Source organism: Mercenaria mercenaria, chromosome 15, assembly GCF_021730395.1.
Source record: "Mercenaria mercenaria strain notata chromosome 15, MADL_Memer_1, whole genome shotgun sequence".
NCBI lineage: Eukaryota > Metazoa > Mollusca > Bivalvia > Venerida > Veneridae > Mercenaria > Mercenaria mercenaria.
The window spans coordinates 44,027,731-44,047,225 of NC_069375.1; the positions used below are offsets into that span (position 1 = coordinate 44,027,731).

Genomic DNA, 19,495 nt, shown 5'->3' on the forward strand with positions numbered 1-19,495 from the left:
GTTCAAACCCCTACGACTGAAACATGTACCCATACTATACATGAACATACAGAATAGAATAGAATAGAATAGAATAGAATAGAATATATTTCATTTACCAATCATGTGCCGTCACCGACCTATAAATCAAATATAAATACAACATAAGAAAATTCATGATTGCATAACGTAGTGGACAAAGTCTTGATTCCAAACGATATGAAAAACAAATAGCTACGGAGCATAAAGCAATTAATTATGCCCAGCTTTCATTAAAATTTGATATAAAATTTAAACGTATAAACTCGATCCCTACCAGTTTAACATTTCCAATATGGCCAAATATAAAATCTGACTGTGCATGTACAGTCGCATCGACAAATTTTTTTTAGTTGCCTTCAGTTTTAAATCTGGACTAAGCTGCAAGGATGTAGGCTAATTCTAAATATATACAGATAGGGCCAGGAAGGTCTAATACGTATCAGTTGTTCCAGATAGGGCCTACTGTGTTACGTTTTGACCTACATTCTGGGTCCTCACAAGTATGAAGTGTAGATAGAATGATGTACTTCTGTCTTGGAGTCAATAAATGACTTCAAAGCTCAGTTGTTTATATATGTGAGACGTATAGCTACAAACAAACATTAACAACTTTGACGTTTGGCAGACGGACGGACGTTAAAATTTTAAGATTAAAGGAGGCAAGATACCAAGTCATAATTTCATGTTAGGTAAAGAAAAAGGTTTAGAACCCTCTCGACCAATGTGTCTACTATAGTAACAGTTAGATGTTAAGTCGAAATAGAGCTCGAAATATCGACACTGCTGGCGCTAATGCGCTTCCGTAGCATTCAATGATGGTCTATGACCCAATATTTTGCATATGATGATTGCGCATAATTATCATCGCTTATATCATAGCAAAAATTCAAGTTCCGATTTCAGTTTATGTTAGTGTTTGTTTATTGCGCCATCAATCATTACTAATGTTTAAGTCGATCTTAAATTTTCGGTTTTAGAATAATATTTCATTCAAATCTGAAATTTTGAGATTGAGAACGTCAAATTTCTCAACGATATAAGCAATTATTCACGGAAGTGTTTTCGGCCATGAAATTTTGTAACGGTTATTGACACAGAGAACTGTCAAAATGTCTGGAAATGTTGGCATGGAGCAGCTTATTCCGATTGTGAATAAGCTGCAAGATGCCTTTGCTCAACTTGGTGTCCCAATTTCCCTCGATTTGCCACAGATCGCCGTCGTCGGAAGCCAAAGTGCTGGCAAAAGTTCTGTTTTGGAAAATTTTGTTGGGAAGTAAGTTTTTGCGTTTTTTAATCGTGAAAGTATTGATTACTCTATCAGATCATTTACCACGATTTCACTGGCGTGTAATTTCTTACCCAAAGTAGTAATGTCACATTTTGTTGTTTAAAAACTGCCGTTTCTAAGGGGGCGTTTTTCATATTTAAATTTTCATAATAAATGAAGTGGGTGGGGTAAAATTCAAGGTTTATGTATATTGGTTATATTTTGACTTAAATAAAGACAAGAGAAAAGTGTGCCTGCAAACACTTTGGACATTTCTAGTAACAATAAAAAATAATGTTGATCTTACATAAAAAAAGCCGTAGATTATTAAAAATAATTTCATGTCATAACAAAAAATCATATATATGTTGCTTGTGTATTGTCATGTGTAACAACTAACATATTGCCAGCAGAGAAGTTATGTCAATGCAGTGTCACAGTTCAGAATGTTCACACATAATGACAAATGTTAAATAAATATTAAGTCAAAACTGTGAAAAAGTGTAATATTACAAAAACTCGTGCATTTTTTTCGGTTTTAAAATTAAGTTTTTGAATTTATTAATTGCAGAACAAATAAAAACAATGCACGAAAAACTTGTACCTACACAGGGCTCAAGCTAGGTCCAATTTTTTTGGCAGAAGTCACTTCTCCCTCAAGCTGATTAGGGAGAAGTGGGGAGACTTTAGGGAGAAGTGGGAAGAGTCCGAAGACTGCATCATTTTTAGCTTGACTATTCGAAGACTAGTCTAGCTATTCTACTCATCTTGGCTTCAGCATCATGCTTTGTTAAAGTTTTGCATGTAAGTACATATGGCTTTCACAGACTTCAGGAAAATTGGAAAAAATGGCCAGACATTTGGTTTAGCTATGCCTAAAAATCTGCTGGACTGTATAACAGTATGCTGGAATGAAAAAATGTCAGTGCACTGACAGCATATGTTGCTTTTCTCCATCATATACAAGCCAGATACAATATTTAGTCCATTTCTAATTAAATGTTCGGTCAACCCTCTATTTTTGTACATTTTTTCTTTTCACTACGATTTTCGGGCGTTAATTTACGTTTCTTTCCCTGTTCTGCCTCGGCATAATATTTTAGTGACACCATTTTGATGTGTTGTCCGAGCTGTTGCGGTTCTTGGGGTACGATAAATGCCGGTCAATTGGACCTCATCCAGATTAAGAAACAGCAGACCGCGTCAAAATTTTCCGGTCATGTCCTTCAGATTGACGACTTTCTGGAAATCTGCTATCATTAAAAGGCATATATAGCTTTGATATTTTTTCTTTTTCTAGGTCAATTACCAACCTCACTAGGTCAGGTCAAATTACTCTGACATGTATTTTGGCCAAATTATGCCCCCTTCTGGACTTAGAAGTTAGAAAACCCTGGTTTCAGTTTTGCATGCAAGTTGCTATCTCCAAAACTAATGCAGATATTGAATTGAAACTTCTCATGTGTCTCCGAGGTTATAAAACTAGGTGATAGCATCAAGTCCCATAACTCTGACATGTATGCATTTTGGCCAAATTATGCCCCCTTTTGGACTTAGAAAATCCTGGTTAAAGTTTTGAATGCAAGTACATATTCATGTAGCTATTACTTTAAGGCATATAGCTTTGAAACTTATTTTTTTCTTTTTCAACCTCACTGGGTAAAGTCCTGTAACTCTGACGTATATTTTGGGCAAATAATGCCCCCCTTTTGGACTTTGAAAATCCTGGTTAAAGTTTTGCCTGCAAGTTACTATCTCCAAAACTAATGCAGATATTGAATTGAAACTTCACATATGTCTTCGGGGTTATAAAACTAGATGATAGCATCAAGTCTCATAACTCTGACCTGAATTTTGGCCAAATTATGCCCCCTTCGAACTTAGAAAATCCTGGTTAAAATTTAACATGCAAGTTACTATCTCCAAAAGTAATGCAGATACTGGATTGAAACTCTATAGATATTTTAACATTTAGGGTAATATTCCTGCTTCTGGGACAACTATTTGATTGGTCGAGCATTGGCTGTCCTATGGAAAGTTCTTGTTTTAATTTCTACATTAAAGTCGTGAAGTGATTCTTAAGATGGCTATAATTTACTTGTTTCTAGATAAAAACCATTGAGTTGACCAGTTAGTCACATTATTTCCCCTGCAGTGATTATTGTTTCAGTACAAAATTCTGAAATTCAAGCTGACACTCACTGCAAGTCTAACCCACCATTTTTTTTATTGTTCTTTATCTTGTATGAAGGCAGGATGAAATTGTTTATTATTAATACTGAGTCACCATTTTGCTATGAACAGTATCTGACTTGAATAAAACTGAAAGTAAATTATGAAAACTAGAAATACATTCAAATCAAATTTTATTGACAAAGGTCATTTTTATATAGTTAATACTTCTAAACAAGCAGCTTACAAGTCGTTCTTTTACCATGGAGACCAAATAATTGTGTACCAATGCCAGTTAATTGCTTGGTTAATCCACAGCTTGTTTCAAATACATTTTTTGCATTCACACATGTTGACAAATGAACACAAAGTGTCAAAGACATAAACGCGTCACTAATTGGCCAAATACAATCCCTCTGTGTGACATTTTGTGTTTTGCTCAAGTCAGCCTTGCTTCATACTGTAATTACTTTACCTTAATTCTGTGTTTAAAGCTTGTCTCAGATTTTTGAAATTTTGAAAAAAATCTGTGAGATATTGTCGTCACTTGATCGTCTGTGTTTGCGTCAGCGTTGCAGGTTAAAATTTTTGTTTAGGTCCACCTTTTTCTCAAAAACTATAAGAGGTACAGCTTTGAAACTTTGTACACTATTAATCAATATTAGGCGACTGTGTATGTCATGAACCATAAAAACCATAACTCTGATAAGCATTTTGTCAGAATTACGGCCCTTTTTTTACTCAGAAAATTTGAGTATCTTGGTTAAATTTTTTGTTTAGGTGCATTTACTTTGCACACTTGTTTATCATTATTAGCCCTTACCATGCTAAATTTCTATAATGGACTGGTCCATCTTCCAATTTGGGCAGTACCATTTATCATTTGAAGGGGTGTTTACTAAAAATTTACTGACTGAATAGCGAACAGAGCAGACCATGATCAGACTGCATGGATGTGCAGGCTGATCTTGGTCTGCACTGGTCGCAAAGGCAGAATCACTTGCCGCCAGCAAGCTAAGGGTTAGATGATTGTGTAGGCACCCGTAGGCAGTGTTTTGTTAAATTTTCATATTATGTTTCTTATTCAGCGAATCACGCATAATTTATTCAACATGATAATTACAGACATACTCACAGGTAGCAGCAGATTGTTCACAACAGTACCCTTAAGAAAAAATAACTACTTATTTATACAACATGTTTACTTGTGTGGGTAACAAAAATAATTGGCACAACTTTCAAGACATGTGTTTGTGCAAATAACAAAAATAATCTGCAAAACTGTCATGCAGATAAAGAAAATAGTCAATACGACCATCATGCGGATAGTCTTGGTCATTTTATAAATTTTCAGAATATAATTGTTTCAAGCCATAGGAAATCAGTCTTGTAAGATTTTTGTTGGATATGTTAATCGTTATTTCATTTTATCAAATGTCGTCCTAGAAGTAATTAACCTTGAAACAGTACTGCTTGAAAATAGGAATTATTGATAGAAACATCACAGTGTGGCTTTGGAAGGAAATATTCAAGTGTGTTATGACTCCTTTTTGCTTGGAATAACTGTACAAGTTTTGGTGTATTGTCATTATTAAATGGGTTTGTTTAGACTCAAAGTCTTTAGCTGTTTCACATCGTCATCCACATAATATGCAAAAAGGTCCATAACTCTTGCACCAATATTTCATGAATTATGTCCACTTTTCACTTAGAATTTCAGGTTATAGTTTTGATGCACTTCAACTCTATGTTTGTTATGTAATACTAATTTTATTTATTCATTCTTACGCCCCATGTGGTTCTGGGACGATCTGTGTATGAAAAGAATTGGAACCACTGCTTCACCCTTGCATGATCGTAAGAGGCGTCTAATAGGGTTTTGCTGTAACTCTGTGATTCCAGCAGGTATGCAAATTTTGATTCCACATCTCATGTTTTTATTTCGATGTAAATGAGATGTGAAACCAAAATTTGTAGTCCTGTTTGGCGCCGTATTATAACCTATACTGTGTTGGTACACCGTATCACCCAAATAAATAAATATTCATTCTTACTTGTTTCTGATACTTGGTTAAAATGTTTCCCTTGTTTGAAATATAGGGCAAATTTGTCAACTTGGCCACTTGGGTGAAAAACTAGGTCACTAGGTCGAATGATTGATAAAACTTGGTAATAATGCTCTGCCTGCTTTACACAAACATGGTCAGAATAGGTAAGAAGATTTTATTGTAATAATAAGACAGTTGAATATTTAACACATTAGTTGTGACACATCTCATAAATCTATCCCCTGGTGATTAATATTGCCTGGCCTGGCATTTTATTTTTCCTTTTTAAAAGTGCAAAAACCTCTGAAACCTATCTAGACTTTAGTGAAAACTGATATTCCGTACAGTTTCTGAAGGTTGTATTTAGGGAAATTCAGGCCACAAAGAAGATTGCATAGATTTCTATTGGAACTATTTTGAATCAATATACACGCTCTGGACCTAACGTTTATCTTTGGTTTGAGAGATCTTCCATAACAGCTGATCAATACTATTGGAGAAATATTTGTACCATTTCTTGCCTTTGAAGCAAAGCATAGTGTTCCTCATACAGAACTGTGCTAAATACCTGATTCTAATTATAGAATTATGATTGACCCAATCTAAAAATTTTTGTACAATTATGGTGGTTTGTCCCATTTACAGATGTATGCTAAAACCAGAATTCTAAAATATTTTGCTGCACTTTGTGTGAATCCTTATGTTTTGTATGATTCTAAAATTAATGCTGGGTTTATGATAAATGAAACTAATATCGGAAATATGTCCATTGTTCAGTTAAAGCTACACAGCATAGAGTATTTTCTTATCTCCGCTATCATTATTGAAAATAAAAACTACCTAACATTACAGGCTTTTGAAGAAACCGTTTGCCTGATTGTGATAGATCATACATTGATTATATTATCACTGGTGTAGCTCAAAATAGTAGCTGTAGGTCCAGACTTGCACATAACTGCTTCAAAAAATCCTAAACATGTTGGGAAAAGTTTCTGCAAGAATTCTGGAAGAAAATGTTTTTTCAGGGGAGCATGCTCCTGGGCTAAGTAGTAAGACAGAAACCGTCTGCGTATATGTTCTGGTCTAGCTATGCCCCTGGTTATGCTTCAGGTGGGCTGTAATATTTCTTTACTGCTTTGAGCAGCCTCTAAGTCTTTAGTGACTTCCTTTTCTTCAGTCAAAATTTTTATTAATTTTCTTTGGGGGTGGGGTGGGTAGTGGTTTATGGGATTTTCCATGTCTTCTTTTTGGGGGTAAAATTCTAAAAGTTTTCAGCAATTAACCTAATTAATTCCCAGCACTTCATTTGAACTGTTGATATATCGTTACTCGGTAATTATTGATGGTGGGGACTGAAGTATGTATTTAATTATACATGTATGTACACATGTTACATGTATAATGAATACTTAATGGTTTAGCTTCCTCTAATACTATTCATGAATAAATAATCAAACTTGACAAAGTCAGGAGTCAAAATCTAGATCCTGTTCACAAGGAAATTAATTTTGTTTTAGTCTTGAACTCGGGTTAAGTCAAGCCCTGTTAAAGTTCTTTCATGTTTATTTTTCTTGTATGCTTAAACATTGAAACACAGATTGCACAAGGCCTAATGGAGATAAAATAATCACTTTATACAGAATTTTGAGTGTGCAAAGAAAATAGTTATTCGACATATAAAACTGTGATCTATTTATTCTATTCTATTTTTGTTATTTCCTTTACATATATTAATTAACATGTTTCCGCAGTCACAGTCACTGTGTTTATACAGGTCTACAGAGTGTTATTTTTTTATGCAAAAACAAGGTATTTTTAGGCAGAAACAGAACAGTCCAATTTTTATTTGGTCAGTTATAAATTTTTGGCTCACACCAAGTTAGCTGAATAAGTACAGAATAGAGCACAAAACTTAAAAACATGTTAAAGCCAGGAGGTTGTTAGAATCCTTGGTGACACATTTTCTGTTTGGCAAATGTTTAAATATGTCAAATGTTAAATGTCCAGCACCTCTGACTGGTGTGGGGAAGTTGTTTGTCACTTGCAGAGAACAGGTGTATATTGGAAGGAATTCAGAGACATGGATTTGGTAAAATTGACCATCATAATTTATATGTAAAATCACCTAATTTCTTGGGCATGGAACATGCCATACATGTATAGTATCGCACTTGACCCATGTTGACTTTGGGATATTCATGTATTTCATGTAGCAATATGAATGCATGGCTAAGCATGTATTAATTATGAATCTATGAGTATGAAGCATTTAGTACATGTCTCCTTTCAATGGGTTGCTCTTATGAATTAAACAAGGCACCCATCGAGTCAAGTTCGTCCACTATACACTTGAATTTGTGGATTCACATTGTCAATTTACTCTGTTGAATTAGTTTCTGACTGAAGCACTGAGCCATGAAATCCACAAAGTAACACTTACCCTCTAATTTCTTAATGACTTTCCATCTTTAGTGGACAGTACCATTAACTGTTAAATGGGGTTCTTACCAAAAAGATCCTGACTGAATGGCAAACAGTGCAGATTTTGATAAGACTGCCTGGATGTGCAGGCTGCTCATGATCTGCACTTGTCGCAAAGGCAAAATCGTCTGTTAATCCCGCATGAATATTGATGATTTCAAAGTTGTTGAACTAGTAACTGTTGGCACTGCGAAAAATTCGAGTTAAAACAAGCAAGTAATTTATTTGATCTTCATCAGTCTTTTAAGAAAATGTAAATTGATTTTTGATCAAATTTACTTGCTGTTATTGTTAATACTTTTATTGAATTTGTATGGCTATATATGGTAAAGAACCAGACTTCAAAATTTTGTTGATTGATGAACCCATGCTATTGTGTGTTAAGATAAAATTTTGTCATATTTACTTAGGTAGTCAAGTAGTGTTTTCCATGGCAACTTCCTTGATGAATGACAACCTGGGCACATAGTGGGTTTACATGCTTGGGGTCTGTTATGAAAAAGAACTTAATGATTTTGTTGTAACACTTTGTGATGGGAAATGTACGATACAGAGATAATAATTGTTGATCTTATAAAATTGATTTAAAGATAAATCATTTAGTACTTTACTGAATTTTATACTTTCTAAATTTTCTAACATACGCTTTGTCAGATTTTCACAAAGTCCTATAGATACATTATAAAAAAAAAAGCAAAACAGTTTTCTTCTTCTTAAAATTTAAGTTTTTGTGGGTCTGTAATATTGAAAGGAACTGTATAAGACAGAAAAAGTAACAGCTTTTCAATATTTAGAAAGAAAGCCTTCCTGTAGAAAATCGCAAATACAGTTTACAAAGACTTTGGTCAAAAACATGAATTTTGTATTACTTTCATAAGCAGATTTTTTTGGCAATGGGACATTTATATATATAAAATCATATTGATTTCGTATCAAATGTGTGTATTTTCAGAGATTTTTTGCCCAGAGGAAGTGGTATTGTGACAAGAAGGCCACTGGTTCTACAGTTGATAAATGGACCTACAGGTTAGTAACTTAGTACATGTATGCTGCAATGCTGATTCAGTGATATTTGGGTTGACTTATATTTTCAGGGCCTCCCCTAGGCCTTAGAAAGTTGTAGCCACTTTTTGAGAGAAATTGCCAAATTGAAGATGAATTGTTGAAATTTGATCACATTTTAATAAACTTTTTGTAGCTACTTTCAAAAATCTGTAGCCAGTTCTTTGAATTTGTAGCATTTGGCTACATTGGTGAATGGCTGAGGAGCCCCTGATTTTTATGCTCCATTTAATCAATACTAATACATAAACACTCAGTGCATCCTGAGATCTTGTGCTTCATTTTTTAAGGGCAGAAATTTTGTTGGTCCCATCCCTTTTAAAGAATTTTTGTACTCTAAATTCACCTTATTTTGTTATAAATGTCCCTATGTATAATTATTTGTCTGATTAAAAAAAAATATTCAACTCATATGATTTGACTATAAAAATATTTTATTCGTAAAGAGTGAATTTGATAAAGAAAAAAGAAGATGCAGGGAAATTTTAAGCCGTATCTTCACATTTTGTGATATCATTTCGGTTGGCATTGCATTCTCAAGGAATTATGTAAATAATTATCTGACTCACACTGACAGATAATAATATTTTCAGGAGAATCATTGTTTAAATTGCTCATTATGTGTTTGAATACAAATTATGTAAAGGTAGTTTATCAATAATGACATACTGGCAAATTTTAGTACATAATCTCTTTATGCAATTTCTGTATTCTCCATTTTTTACGGGCAGCCATTTTTTTTTTGTTGAGCTACATAATACATGCACAGAATAAGTAATTGCCTAAGAAGAATATGTAACATGAGTCCAGTTCGGACGGCAGTATAACTACGGTTTGTCGTTGTACCCCCAGAAACAAATTATATTGTGGCTATTTACTTTCTGTAATAGCCTTTGTTTATCTGTATGTATGTCTTGAGGCTTGCTATGTGATATTGGTTGCATATATTTTATTGTTTACAGAATATGCAGAGTTCTTGCACCAGAAAGGAAAGAAGTATGTGGACTTCGAACAGGTTCGGAAGGAGATTGAAGCTGAGACGGATCGTGCCACCGGAGGAAACAAAGGCATTTCAAACATTCCAATAAATCTTAGAGTCTACTCACCACATGGTATGTTCTTTCTGTTTAAATTCTGTAAAAATTATGGCTTGTATTTCATGGCTTGCAGGCCTTGTGTGATCCGACCTGGCAAAATTCACAGAAGTCTGGGAGTCGATTATGGCATCCCAGATCAAGCTACTGTTATAATAACCCAGTCATATCTATGATGTATATAATATTGCTAGATAGATATCTCAACAGTTATTTATGAACCTTACCCTGCTAAATTTCTATAATGAAATTATCCATCTTTCAATTTGGACAGTACCATTAACTGTTAATATAATGTAAGGGATAACTAAGAACTTGATAATGAAACTTTGTTTTATGTAAGAAAATTATTGCAAATGTGTAATGAAACTCTGATTCATGCATGGAAAGTTGTTGAAAACAAGTAGAATAAAGATTAGAATGAATGACCACTGTTATTTCAACTATTGCTGGCATCAACATCAAATTCTCCAACTGCACTTCCCTACCTTAATATTGTAGAAAAAAAGTATAGAGTTGAAAACTATATATTTAATGTCTGTTTTTCTTTTTCTTTCAGTATTAAACTTAACATTGATAGACTTGCCGGGTATGACAAAGGTACCTGTTGGAGACCAGCCCCCTGATATAGAACAACAAATCCGAAATATGATCATGGAGTTTATAACAAAAGAGAGCTGCCTCATCCTGGCAGTCAGTCCAGCCAATGCAGATCTCGCCAATTCTGATGCTCTCAAAATAGCCAAGGAAGTTGATCAGCAAGGTACAGTAAAAGCTTCTAATTTCGTTGGCATGAAATTACGTGGTTTTGGTCAAAATGGCAGTTCCGTTGGGAAATGAATTCGTGGATTTCAACTTTTGAACATAAAATGAATGGGAATTTAACTTGTTCGTTGGGTTCAATTTCGCGGATTGACACAACCACAAAATCCATGAAAATTAGTCCCCCACGAGTATTAATGATTTCAGAGTATGTGACATCATTGCAGCTAGAGTTTCTTTTATTCAGCTGACTTTACAGAGCTCAACAAGTATTTTAAAGCAACTCGTGCTCCATAGAATTTTCACTCGTCCTGCTACAATATGTACTAGTCCTGTAATTCACTAAGAAAGACAGCATCTTCTCTAAAGTCTGTTTAAACGGTAAATACAGAAATCTTGTTCTAAACTGGCAGATTTTAAAGTTGAAAACAACAAGTTAACTTTGGTTTCAGATCCTTTAGCTTTCAGACTTCTTCTCGGCTCTGCTTAATTTAGATTCATAGTATTTTTGGTCAAAAATGACACTCGATCTGCAGGACGAGAACTACCTCAAGTTCCTCTAGCTCATGGCCGATTTCTACTTGTATTTGTGAGCAAACGAGTGGATTTGTCGAGCCCTGCTTTGTGTTATATTTGTCAGTGAAATCATGTTTAAAACTGGCATCTGTTTGTATCTTACTTAAATTCATTCATAGCAAAGTATAATATGATTACAGGTTGGTAGGTGGGTGGGGGTAGCAGAGAGCAAGATATGCTTTAGCCCCTTGTCCCCCTCAAACTTAGCCCTACAATCTTTCTTTACATTTAAAAAAGGAGGTAAATCCTCAAAAAAAAAATGGCGCATGTTCTCTGTGATGATTTAATAAAAGACATTGTTTCTGAAATCCTTCATCCTCCACCTCTGATTCATGTGGGGGAGTTGGCAGTTAGTTGCAGAGAACAGGTTTGTACTGGTATAGAATCCTGGAACCCTGGTTCAGTTAACTTTCAGCCATTACATAACTGAAATTCTGTTGATAAATGTTGTAAAACCCAAAACAAACAGATTTTTTTTAGATTTTGTGGTGTTATGTTATCAATTGATGATTCTGTATTGTAGGATTACGAACCATTGGTGTGATTACAAAGCTGGATTTGATGGATGACGGAACAGATGCTAGAGAAATCCTCGAAAACAGACTTCTTCCTCTACGCCGAGGTAAATAATGATATTTTAAAATTTGAAGACATAATTTTCAGATAATAATCCAGAGTACATGTATGTCTGAATTGTTGTTCTGTGAAGTATGACATGCACATATTTTCGCTGCGTCAAAATTTTGCGAGTTTGAAATTTTGATTATGTTTACGTGGGTTGATATTGGCGAAATTGTAAAAATGGTATCCTACTTGAATTTGAATTATACTAATTGTGAATATTTACGTGAGGATTAATTTTCACAAGATGTAGGGCCTGCGAATGAAGTGAAAATAACGCCCTCACTAAAATTTCTGCTTTTACAGTAGTTGAAATCATTTTGCAGGTTATATTGGTGTGGTAAATAGAAGTCAAAAAGATATTGAAGGCAAGAAAGATATAAGGGCAGCCTTGTCAGGGGAGAGAAAATATTTCCTTAGTCATCCATCATACCGTCATATGGCAGATAGAATGGGCACACCATATCTACAGGTGAGATTAGTTGGAACATTTTTTGTCAGCAATTTATACATTGTGCATTATATTAGGCTACAAGTTCTCTCAACATCAGAATTCCTTAAGGTCTATGGCTAGATGCTGTCAAAGCAGCTTCCAAAAAATTGCCATTACTGATATAGCAGGTTAGGACTCTATTTAAGTGTTTGCAAATAGTATCCTCTCAAAAAGGTGCACCATAAATGACCATGTTCTCTTTTTAAAAAAAGAAAATCAAGTATAGTCTGTTTTAGTGACCCAATGTTTTCTGTAATTTCTTGTATTATGAGATTTTAATCCCCCTTCCTATGTGACTAGTTGCAGTGAAACAGGGTACGGCGATCCACTGGTTTGTTTTTAACTACCTGATATAAACTATTAAAATTCATTCTCCCTGGTCCAAAAATGTTTATTTATCTTGAGTTGTTGTTTATAAGATGAGATGCCTCTACCTTTTCCATGGTAATGTGATCTAGAAGGATAGGTATAAACTATCATAAAAAGGTGCTTTAAGCAAAACAGAATATAGCGCTTTTTGCACTGTTTTATAAAAAACTGAGAAACTGTTAAACTGTTCGACCAGGAACAAGGAAATATCATTTTACAAATTTGCAAAAAAAAGAGTGGATTTCAGTTAAACAAAGATTAGATACATGAAAAACACAAAATTTTAAGTTATGATGTTAAAGGAACTCAGTTTTGTAATGGCAGACAGAAAAAGGAGCTTTCAAATACCTCTTGAAATTTGCTCATTTGTTTTGTCTATAAATCAAATAGTGTTTTTACATTTAGTGCTAGACTTCACCTTAATAACTTCAAGTATCCACTACCTTTATTCTAAGTGATAAAAATACTCGTTTCTTGGTTAGATTAATTAATTGCCTTTAAATTACTTAAATGGCTACTGAATAATTTGAAAGTTTATGGTTGGTGGCTGTTGTGTGTCTTACACATACTAATACAGTTCTGATTTGAATTGGGTAATTTGACTCCAAGTCTTGTGTGACCTTTTTTCATGATATCCATGAACTGTCACATAGGACATTCTAAGCTGTACTGTGAGCATGTGTGATTAAAAAGCTGGAAAATGACCATGTTACTTACATGTATAATGGTGAACCTAACTTAAAAAACGAAAAAAATAAATGAACATATAACAAACATATAATAGATAGATTATTCATAGTATACATGACTTTGTTTTCCAGAGAATATTAAATCAGCAGTTGACCAATCATATACGTGACACATTGCCAACATTACGTAACCGACTTCAGACACAGTTATTATCTCTAGAGAAAGATGTTGAAGAATTCAAAAATTTCCGACCAGATGATCCGTCAAGAAAGACCAAAGCCTTGATGCAGTAAGCTAACTTTGACATGAATTTAGAATACTGTAGAATCTGGTAAATAAGCGCATATTCGAATATAAGTGCATATCAAAAGTAAGCGCATACGGCCTTACCGTTATTCCGTACGGGATAATAAGCGCATGTCATGCCCTTACCATAATTTTGTCTCGAAAGTAGGCACATATCCGATTACTGGTGAACAAACAACAGATGCAGCAAAAAGACGTAATTAATGGTACGGTATTATACCGTGATAATTGTTTATCATAAATACAGGTGACAAGTGTTCTTACCTGTTGAATAGCCGATGGGTGTTAAAAGATTTTAACGTCTATTGTCTGATAAAACAATAATTGTTTACGATAATCATACTTTTTGAAAAGAAAATGAAAATGTTTTCAGTGAATGAAAGTAAAAGTTTGAACACCGAAAATGTTGTTTGCGTTGTCGTAACAGTTTGTCATTCTTTTGTAAATCTGTGAAAAAAATATGGATAAAATGCTACAATCTTAGTGTTGAACAATTATTGAATGGTCCGAGAGATTGAACATTATTTGCAAATTATGTATTCATTATGGTTTCATTTATGTATAAATACTGTATGCAATAAAAGGAAGTAGTTCACTGCGCATGTCCATGACTATGTTTTACTTTCGTTTTCTCAACCAAGGTAAGCACTGTCAATATTCCTAGTGTATCAAAAATAGGCGCACACTGCTTGTCTGTAAGCGCATATCAAATATAAGCGCATAGTTTTGGCTTAAGTATAAGCGCATATCAAAAATAGGCGCATAAAAGTGTCACTAAAATTATTATAAGCGTATACGCTTATTTACCAGATTTTACAGTATGTTGCACTTTGATATTGATTTCAGTGGCAGAGTGGTCACTGATTTCAAATTGCCTTTATCTTATTGTGGCTTCTACTCTCAGTAAGGTTTAATTCTTTCATGTGAGAAATAGCCAGGTGTAGGGGCCTCTATGGCAGAGTGATTGAGGCCACTGGCTTCAAATCATTTGCCCATGATCAATGAGGGTGGGAAACCTTATTGTGGTGTAGAGCTCTTTAATGTGAGGTAGTCATCCAGCTGGTTGGCAGAGGGTTCATGGTGCCCCTTGAGCCTGAAACAGTGCTGGAAGGGGCACCTGGGGTCTTCATCAAAAGTTGGTAAAGTCGCCATATGACCTAAACGTATTCTTGTCTGACTGAAACCAAACAAAAACCAAAGTTTACGTAGGGTCATGCCTGTGCCAGAGATAATGGCCAGCTCACTCGGGGCATTGAATTTTTCATGTGAGGAAGCCATCCAGCTGGCTTACAGAAGGTCGGTGGTTCTACCCAGGTGCCCGCTTGTGATGAAATAATGCACGGAGGGGCACTTGGGGTTTTTTTCTCCATCATTAAAGCTGGAAAGTCGCCATATGACATATCGTGTGTCGGTGCGACGTTAAATAAAAAAAGATAATGGCCAGGAATGATGGTCTTCCTTCAAAACTGTAAACTTTCCTGATGATTGCAGTTATCAGTGTGGCTTTAAAAACATGTTAAGTGATACAAAACTATTTGTTTAAAGAGTGTCTAATAGCTCTTATTTTATGAAATTCAATACATGTCCAATTTTGTCAAGAGCTATTTTCTATTTGTTTGTATAATGTTTTCAAAGTGAAATATGGTGAATTTCTGCTTGTCCATTTGGGCTCTGGTACAAACTGGGCTTGTCGGGCAGTTGATATTGCCATCCTTGCAAATCTGATGAATTAATCTTTTCCACTTGTATGAACACAGGTAAAGAATTAGAGATTTGATATATGATAATAAATAATAAATTATTTCAGGATGGTACAGCAGTTTGGCCTGGACTTTGAGAAAAGTATTGAAGGTTCAGGAGATAAGATCAGTATGAAGGAGCTGGCTGGTGGAGCCAAAATAAACCGTATTTTCTATGAGAGATTCCCATTTGAATTAGTAAAGGTACTATATTTACTTGCTTATAAGGCGGATTGCTTATAAAACTGGGTATATTTATTTTTCCAGAATTATATAGCGCCCCTTTTCAGAGGTACTCTACATACAAAGGCTGTCTCTCATGGTGCCAAATTCATCATCTACCTCTAAGTTAGGTTAGAGGTAAGAGTACCACAATTCCAGGACTGGGATTTAGCCCCAGGCCTCTGGATTGATAATCAAACATGATATCACTAAACCACTGGGTAATGTATGTAAACATGAATGTATCTTATTTGTCAGAGGGGTGGGGGTTTGGGTAATTGCCCCAAAAAAAGTACAATCATGTTTGCGTTACACTGTTTATATGATAACCAGGGTTTCCACTGGCCCCAATTTTTTTCCGCCACAAAATATCGAAGTCAACGACACATAGGGGGAGGGGGCGTCCAGTGGGTGTATTCTCCAACACACTGTGCATGTTGCAACAATTTGTCATTTTTACAGTTTTTTCATTATTTGATTGTAAAACTTATTGGGGGTGGGGTAGGGGGCTCTCCCCCTTGAAAATTTTTGAAATACAGGCATGAAATGAAGACCTCTGGTGCATTTTTATGTTCAAAATTTTGAGATAATGGAGATGTTAGTACCCTTTTGATAAGGGGGTGGGGGTCAGGGGGCTTTCCCCCTGGAACATTTTGAAATACAGGTGGCCTTTGGTGCATTTTAAGGTCCAAAAATTTGAGGTAAAGGAGGGTTAGTATCCTCCTTATGGGTGTGTGTGGGGGGGGGGAGGGGGGTCAGAGGGTTTTCCCCCTGGAAAAATGATAAAATACAGGTATGGAATGGTAGCCTCTGGTGTGTTTCTTGGTCTAAATTTTGAGAAAATATTATTATTATTCCTTTGCCAAAATAGCAAGGTACTTCTCAGCAAAAACTAAAAAATACATTTGCATAGGTAGGTCTTCTCTGAATGACCAAAATTAATCGGAAATCGGGGTCGCAAAAATGTATGACAAACGAAAAAAAGGCAATCAAGACTAGCATTATTTATAAAATGAAAATTTATAACTTATTTTCTATAGCAAGAGTTAATTTTTAGCTCGACTATTCGAAGAATAGTCTAGCTATTCTACTCACCCTGGCGTCGGCGTCGGCGTCACACCTTGGTTAAGTTTTTGCATGCAAGTACATACAGTCATAAGTTAAAGGCATATAGCTTTGAAACTTATTTTTTCTCTTTCTAGGTCAATTACCAACCTCTCTGGGTCAAGTCCCATAACTCTGACATGTATTTTGAGCAAATTATGCCCCCTTTTGGACTTAGAAAATTTTGGTTAAAGTTTTACATGCAAGTTACTATCTCAAAACTAATGCAGATATTGATTTGAAACTTCACATGTGTCTTCGGGGTTATAAAACTAGTTGATAGCAGCAAGTCCCATAACTCTGACCTTCATTTTGGTCAAATTATGCCCCCTTTTGGACTTAGAAAATTCTGGTTAAAGTTTTGTATGCAAGTACATACAGCTATTTCTAAAAGGCATATAGATTTGAAACTTATTTTTTCTTTTTCTAGATCAATTACCAACCTCTCTGGGTCAAGTCCCATAACTCTGACATATATTTTGAGCAAATTATGTCCCCTTTTAGACTTAGAAAATTTTGGTTAAAGTTTTACATGCAAGTTACTATCTCCAAAACTAATGCAGATATTGATTTGAAACTTCACATGTGTCTTCGGGGTTATAAAACTAGTTGATAGCAGCAAGTCCCATAACTCTGACCTTCATTTTGGCCAAATTATGCCCCCTTTTGGACTTAGAAAATTCTGGTTAAAGTTTTGCGTGCAAGTACATACACTATTACTAAAAGGCATATAGATTTGAAACTTACTTTTTCTTTTTCTAGATCAGTTACTAACCTCACTGGATCAAGTCCCATAACTCTTACATGTATTTTGAGCAAATTATTCCCCTTTTTGGACTTAGAAAATCCTTGTTAAAGTTTTGCGTGCAAGTACATACAGCAATTACTAAAAGGCATATAGATTTGAAACTTATTTTTTCTTTTTCTAGATCAATTACCAACCTCACTGGGTCAAGTCCCATAACTCTGACATGTATTTTGGGCAAATTATGCCCCCTTTTGGACTTTGAAAATTCTGGTTAAAGTTTTGCATCTCCGAAACTAATGCAGATATTGAATTGAAACTTCACATGTGCCATTGGGGTTATAAAACTATTTGATAGCAGCAAGTCCCATAACTGATATGCATTTTGGTCAAATTATGCCCCCTTTTGAACTTAAAACTCTTTTGATATTTAACCTTTTTGGGCAATTTTTTCCTGCTTCTGGGACAATATTTCGAATAGTCGAGCTTGGCTGTCTTATGGACAGCTCTTGTTACCATTGATTTCTGCTTGTTTATCGCAGTTTTTCATTGGAGTTTGCCAAAATCAATCTACGATCATGATTTAAAAATTATTGGAATTTATCGCGGATGTCCTGTCAGTCGTTCATTCCGAAGTTTTGCTACAAAATATAACTTAGAAACGGCTACTTTGACACTACTTTCGTGATTCCGCTTGTTAAAACATGTATAAATCAGCCGTAAGTGTCTTTTAAATCGGACGTGAAACATGACTTTCTTTTGTTTACTACAGCGCCATATTACTTCAATCAACGATGACATATGTAAAGGCGGAGCTTAACAATTTTGCCAATAAAATACGTCACGCGTTCTACATCCAAAGCTGTCATTGGTTTATCGCATGTTTAAATTAAAGTCAAAGATCAAGAGGCATGTGGCAGTTTGTGTAATTGATGCCGAATTGCTAATCCCTCGCTTAGTGACGCGCTGTGTATTGTGTATCATGAACGGAAACGCCCGCGGGTAATATTGATTTTTTAGGCAAGACAGAGAGTACTTAAGACAGAGAAATACACATTATAAAAAAATACATTTACAGCAAAAACTTTTTTCGCCAGTTTTTTATTTCTTTCGCCATTGGCGATTTTGGCGAATTGCAGCAGAAACCCTTGATAACAGTTAAGACATGAGGTAAAAAGTTTGCATATTATCATTGACATTATACATGGCAGCATGTTTGATGTCGGAAGAAATTTCTGCTGATATAACATAAGGTATTGTATTGAAATACCCACACTGTTAATAAGATCACTTAAATACCCCCAGTCCCATTAACTTTTTAATGAATTGAAGGACTGTATATACAATATACCGGCGGAAAAAAAAAGAAACGGCATTCCTAAGTCGTATTTTATGAAATCAAGTAAATGTATATTTTCTTAAGATGAAGTAAACTCTAAAACATTTGTATTTATGTCTTTACAGATGGAATTTGATGAAAAAGAATTGCGGCGGGAGATTAGTTACGCTATCAGGAATATTCGCGGTATCAGAACAGGTTTATTCACACCTGACATGGCTTTTGAGGCGATTGTTAAGAAACAGATTGAGAAATTGAGGACACCGTCACTCAGATGTGTAGATATGGTTATCACAGAATTGACTAATGTAATCCGAAAAAATACAGAAAAGGTTTGTCTATGAATATTTCTCTAATCTGATATCAGTTAAGTGAAATTGTTGT

General features: G+C 34.9%; 1 protein-coding gene across 4 annotated transcripts in view; it reads left to right on the forward strand.

Annotated features, from left to right (window-relative positions):
- Positions 1–984: 984 nt before the first annotated feature.
- The window catches only part of LOC123552791 (dynamin-1-like), a 56,782-nt gene continuing 38,271 nt past the window's right edge, over positions 985–19,495 (forward strand). Inside the window, exons 1-9 of one of the 4 annotated variants that reach the window (XM_053525133.1) lie at positions 985–1,294; positions 8,942–9,015; positions 10,014–10,163; positions 10,705–10,908; positions 12,007–12,105; positions 12,431–12,576; positions 13,788–13,945; positions 15,770–15,905; positions 19,237–19,443. In XM_053525133.1, the coding sequence (XP_053381108.1) occupies positions 1,131–1,294; positions 8,942–9,015; positions 10,014–10,163; positions 10,705–10,908; positions 12,007–12,105; positions 12,431–12,576; positions 13,788–13,945; positions 15,770–15,905; positions 19,237–19,443 (1,338 nt within the window). In that variant the 5' untranslated portion in view covers positions 985–1,130. The remainder of the gene's footprint in view (positions 1,295–8,941; positions 9,016–10,013; positions 10,164–10,704; positions 10,909–12,006; positions 12,106–12,430; positions 12,577–13,787; positions 13,946–15,769; positions 15,906–19,236; positions 19,444–19,495) is intronic. The other 3 variants (XM_045342536.2, XM_053525134.1, XM_053525132.1) reach the window with 3 other exon arrangements.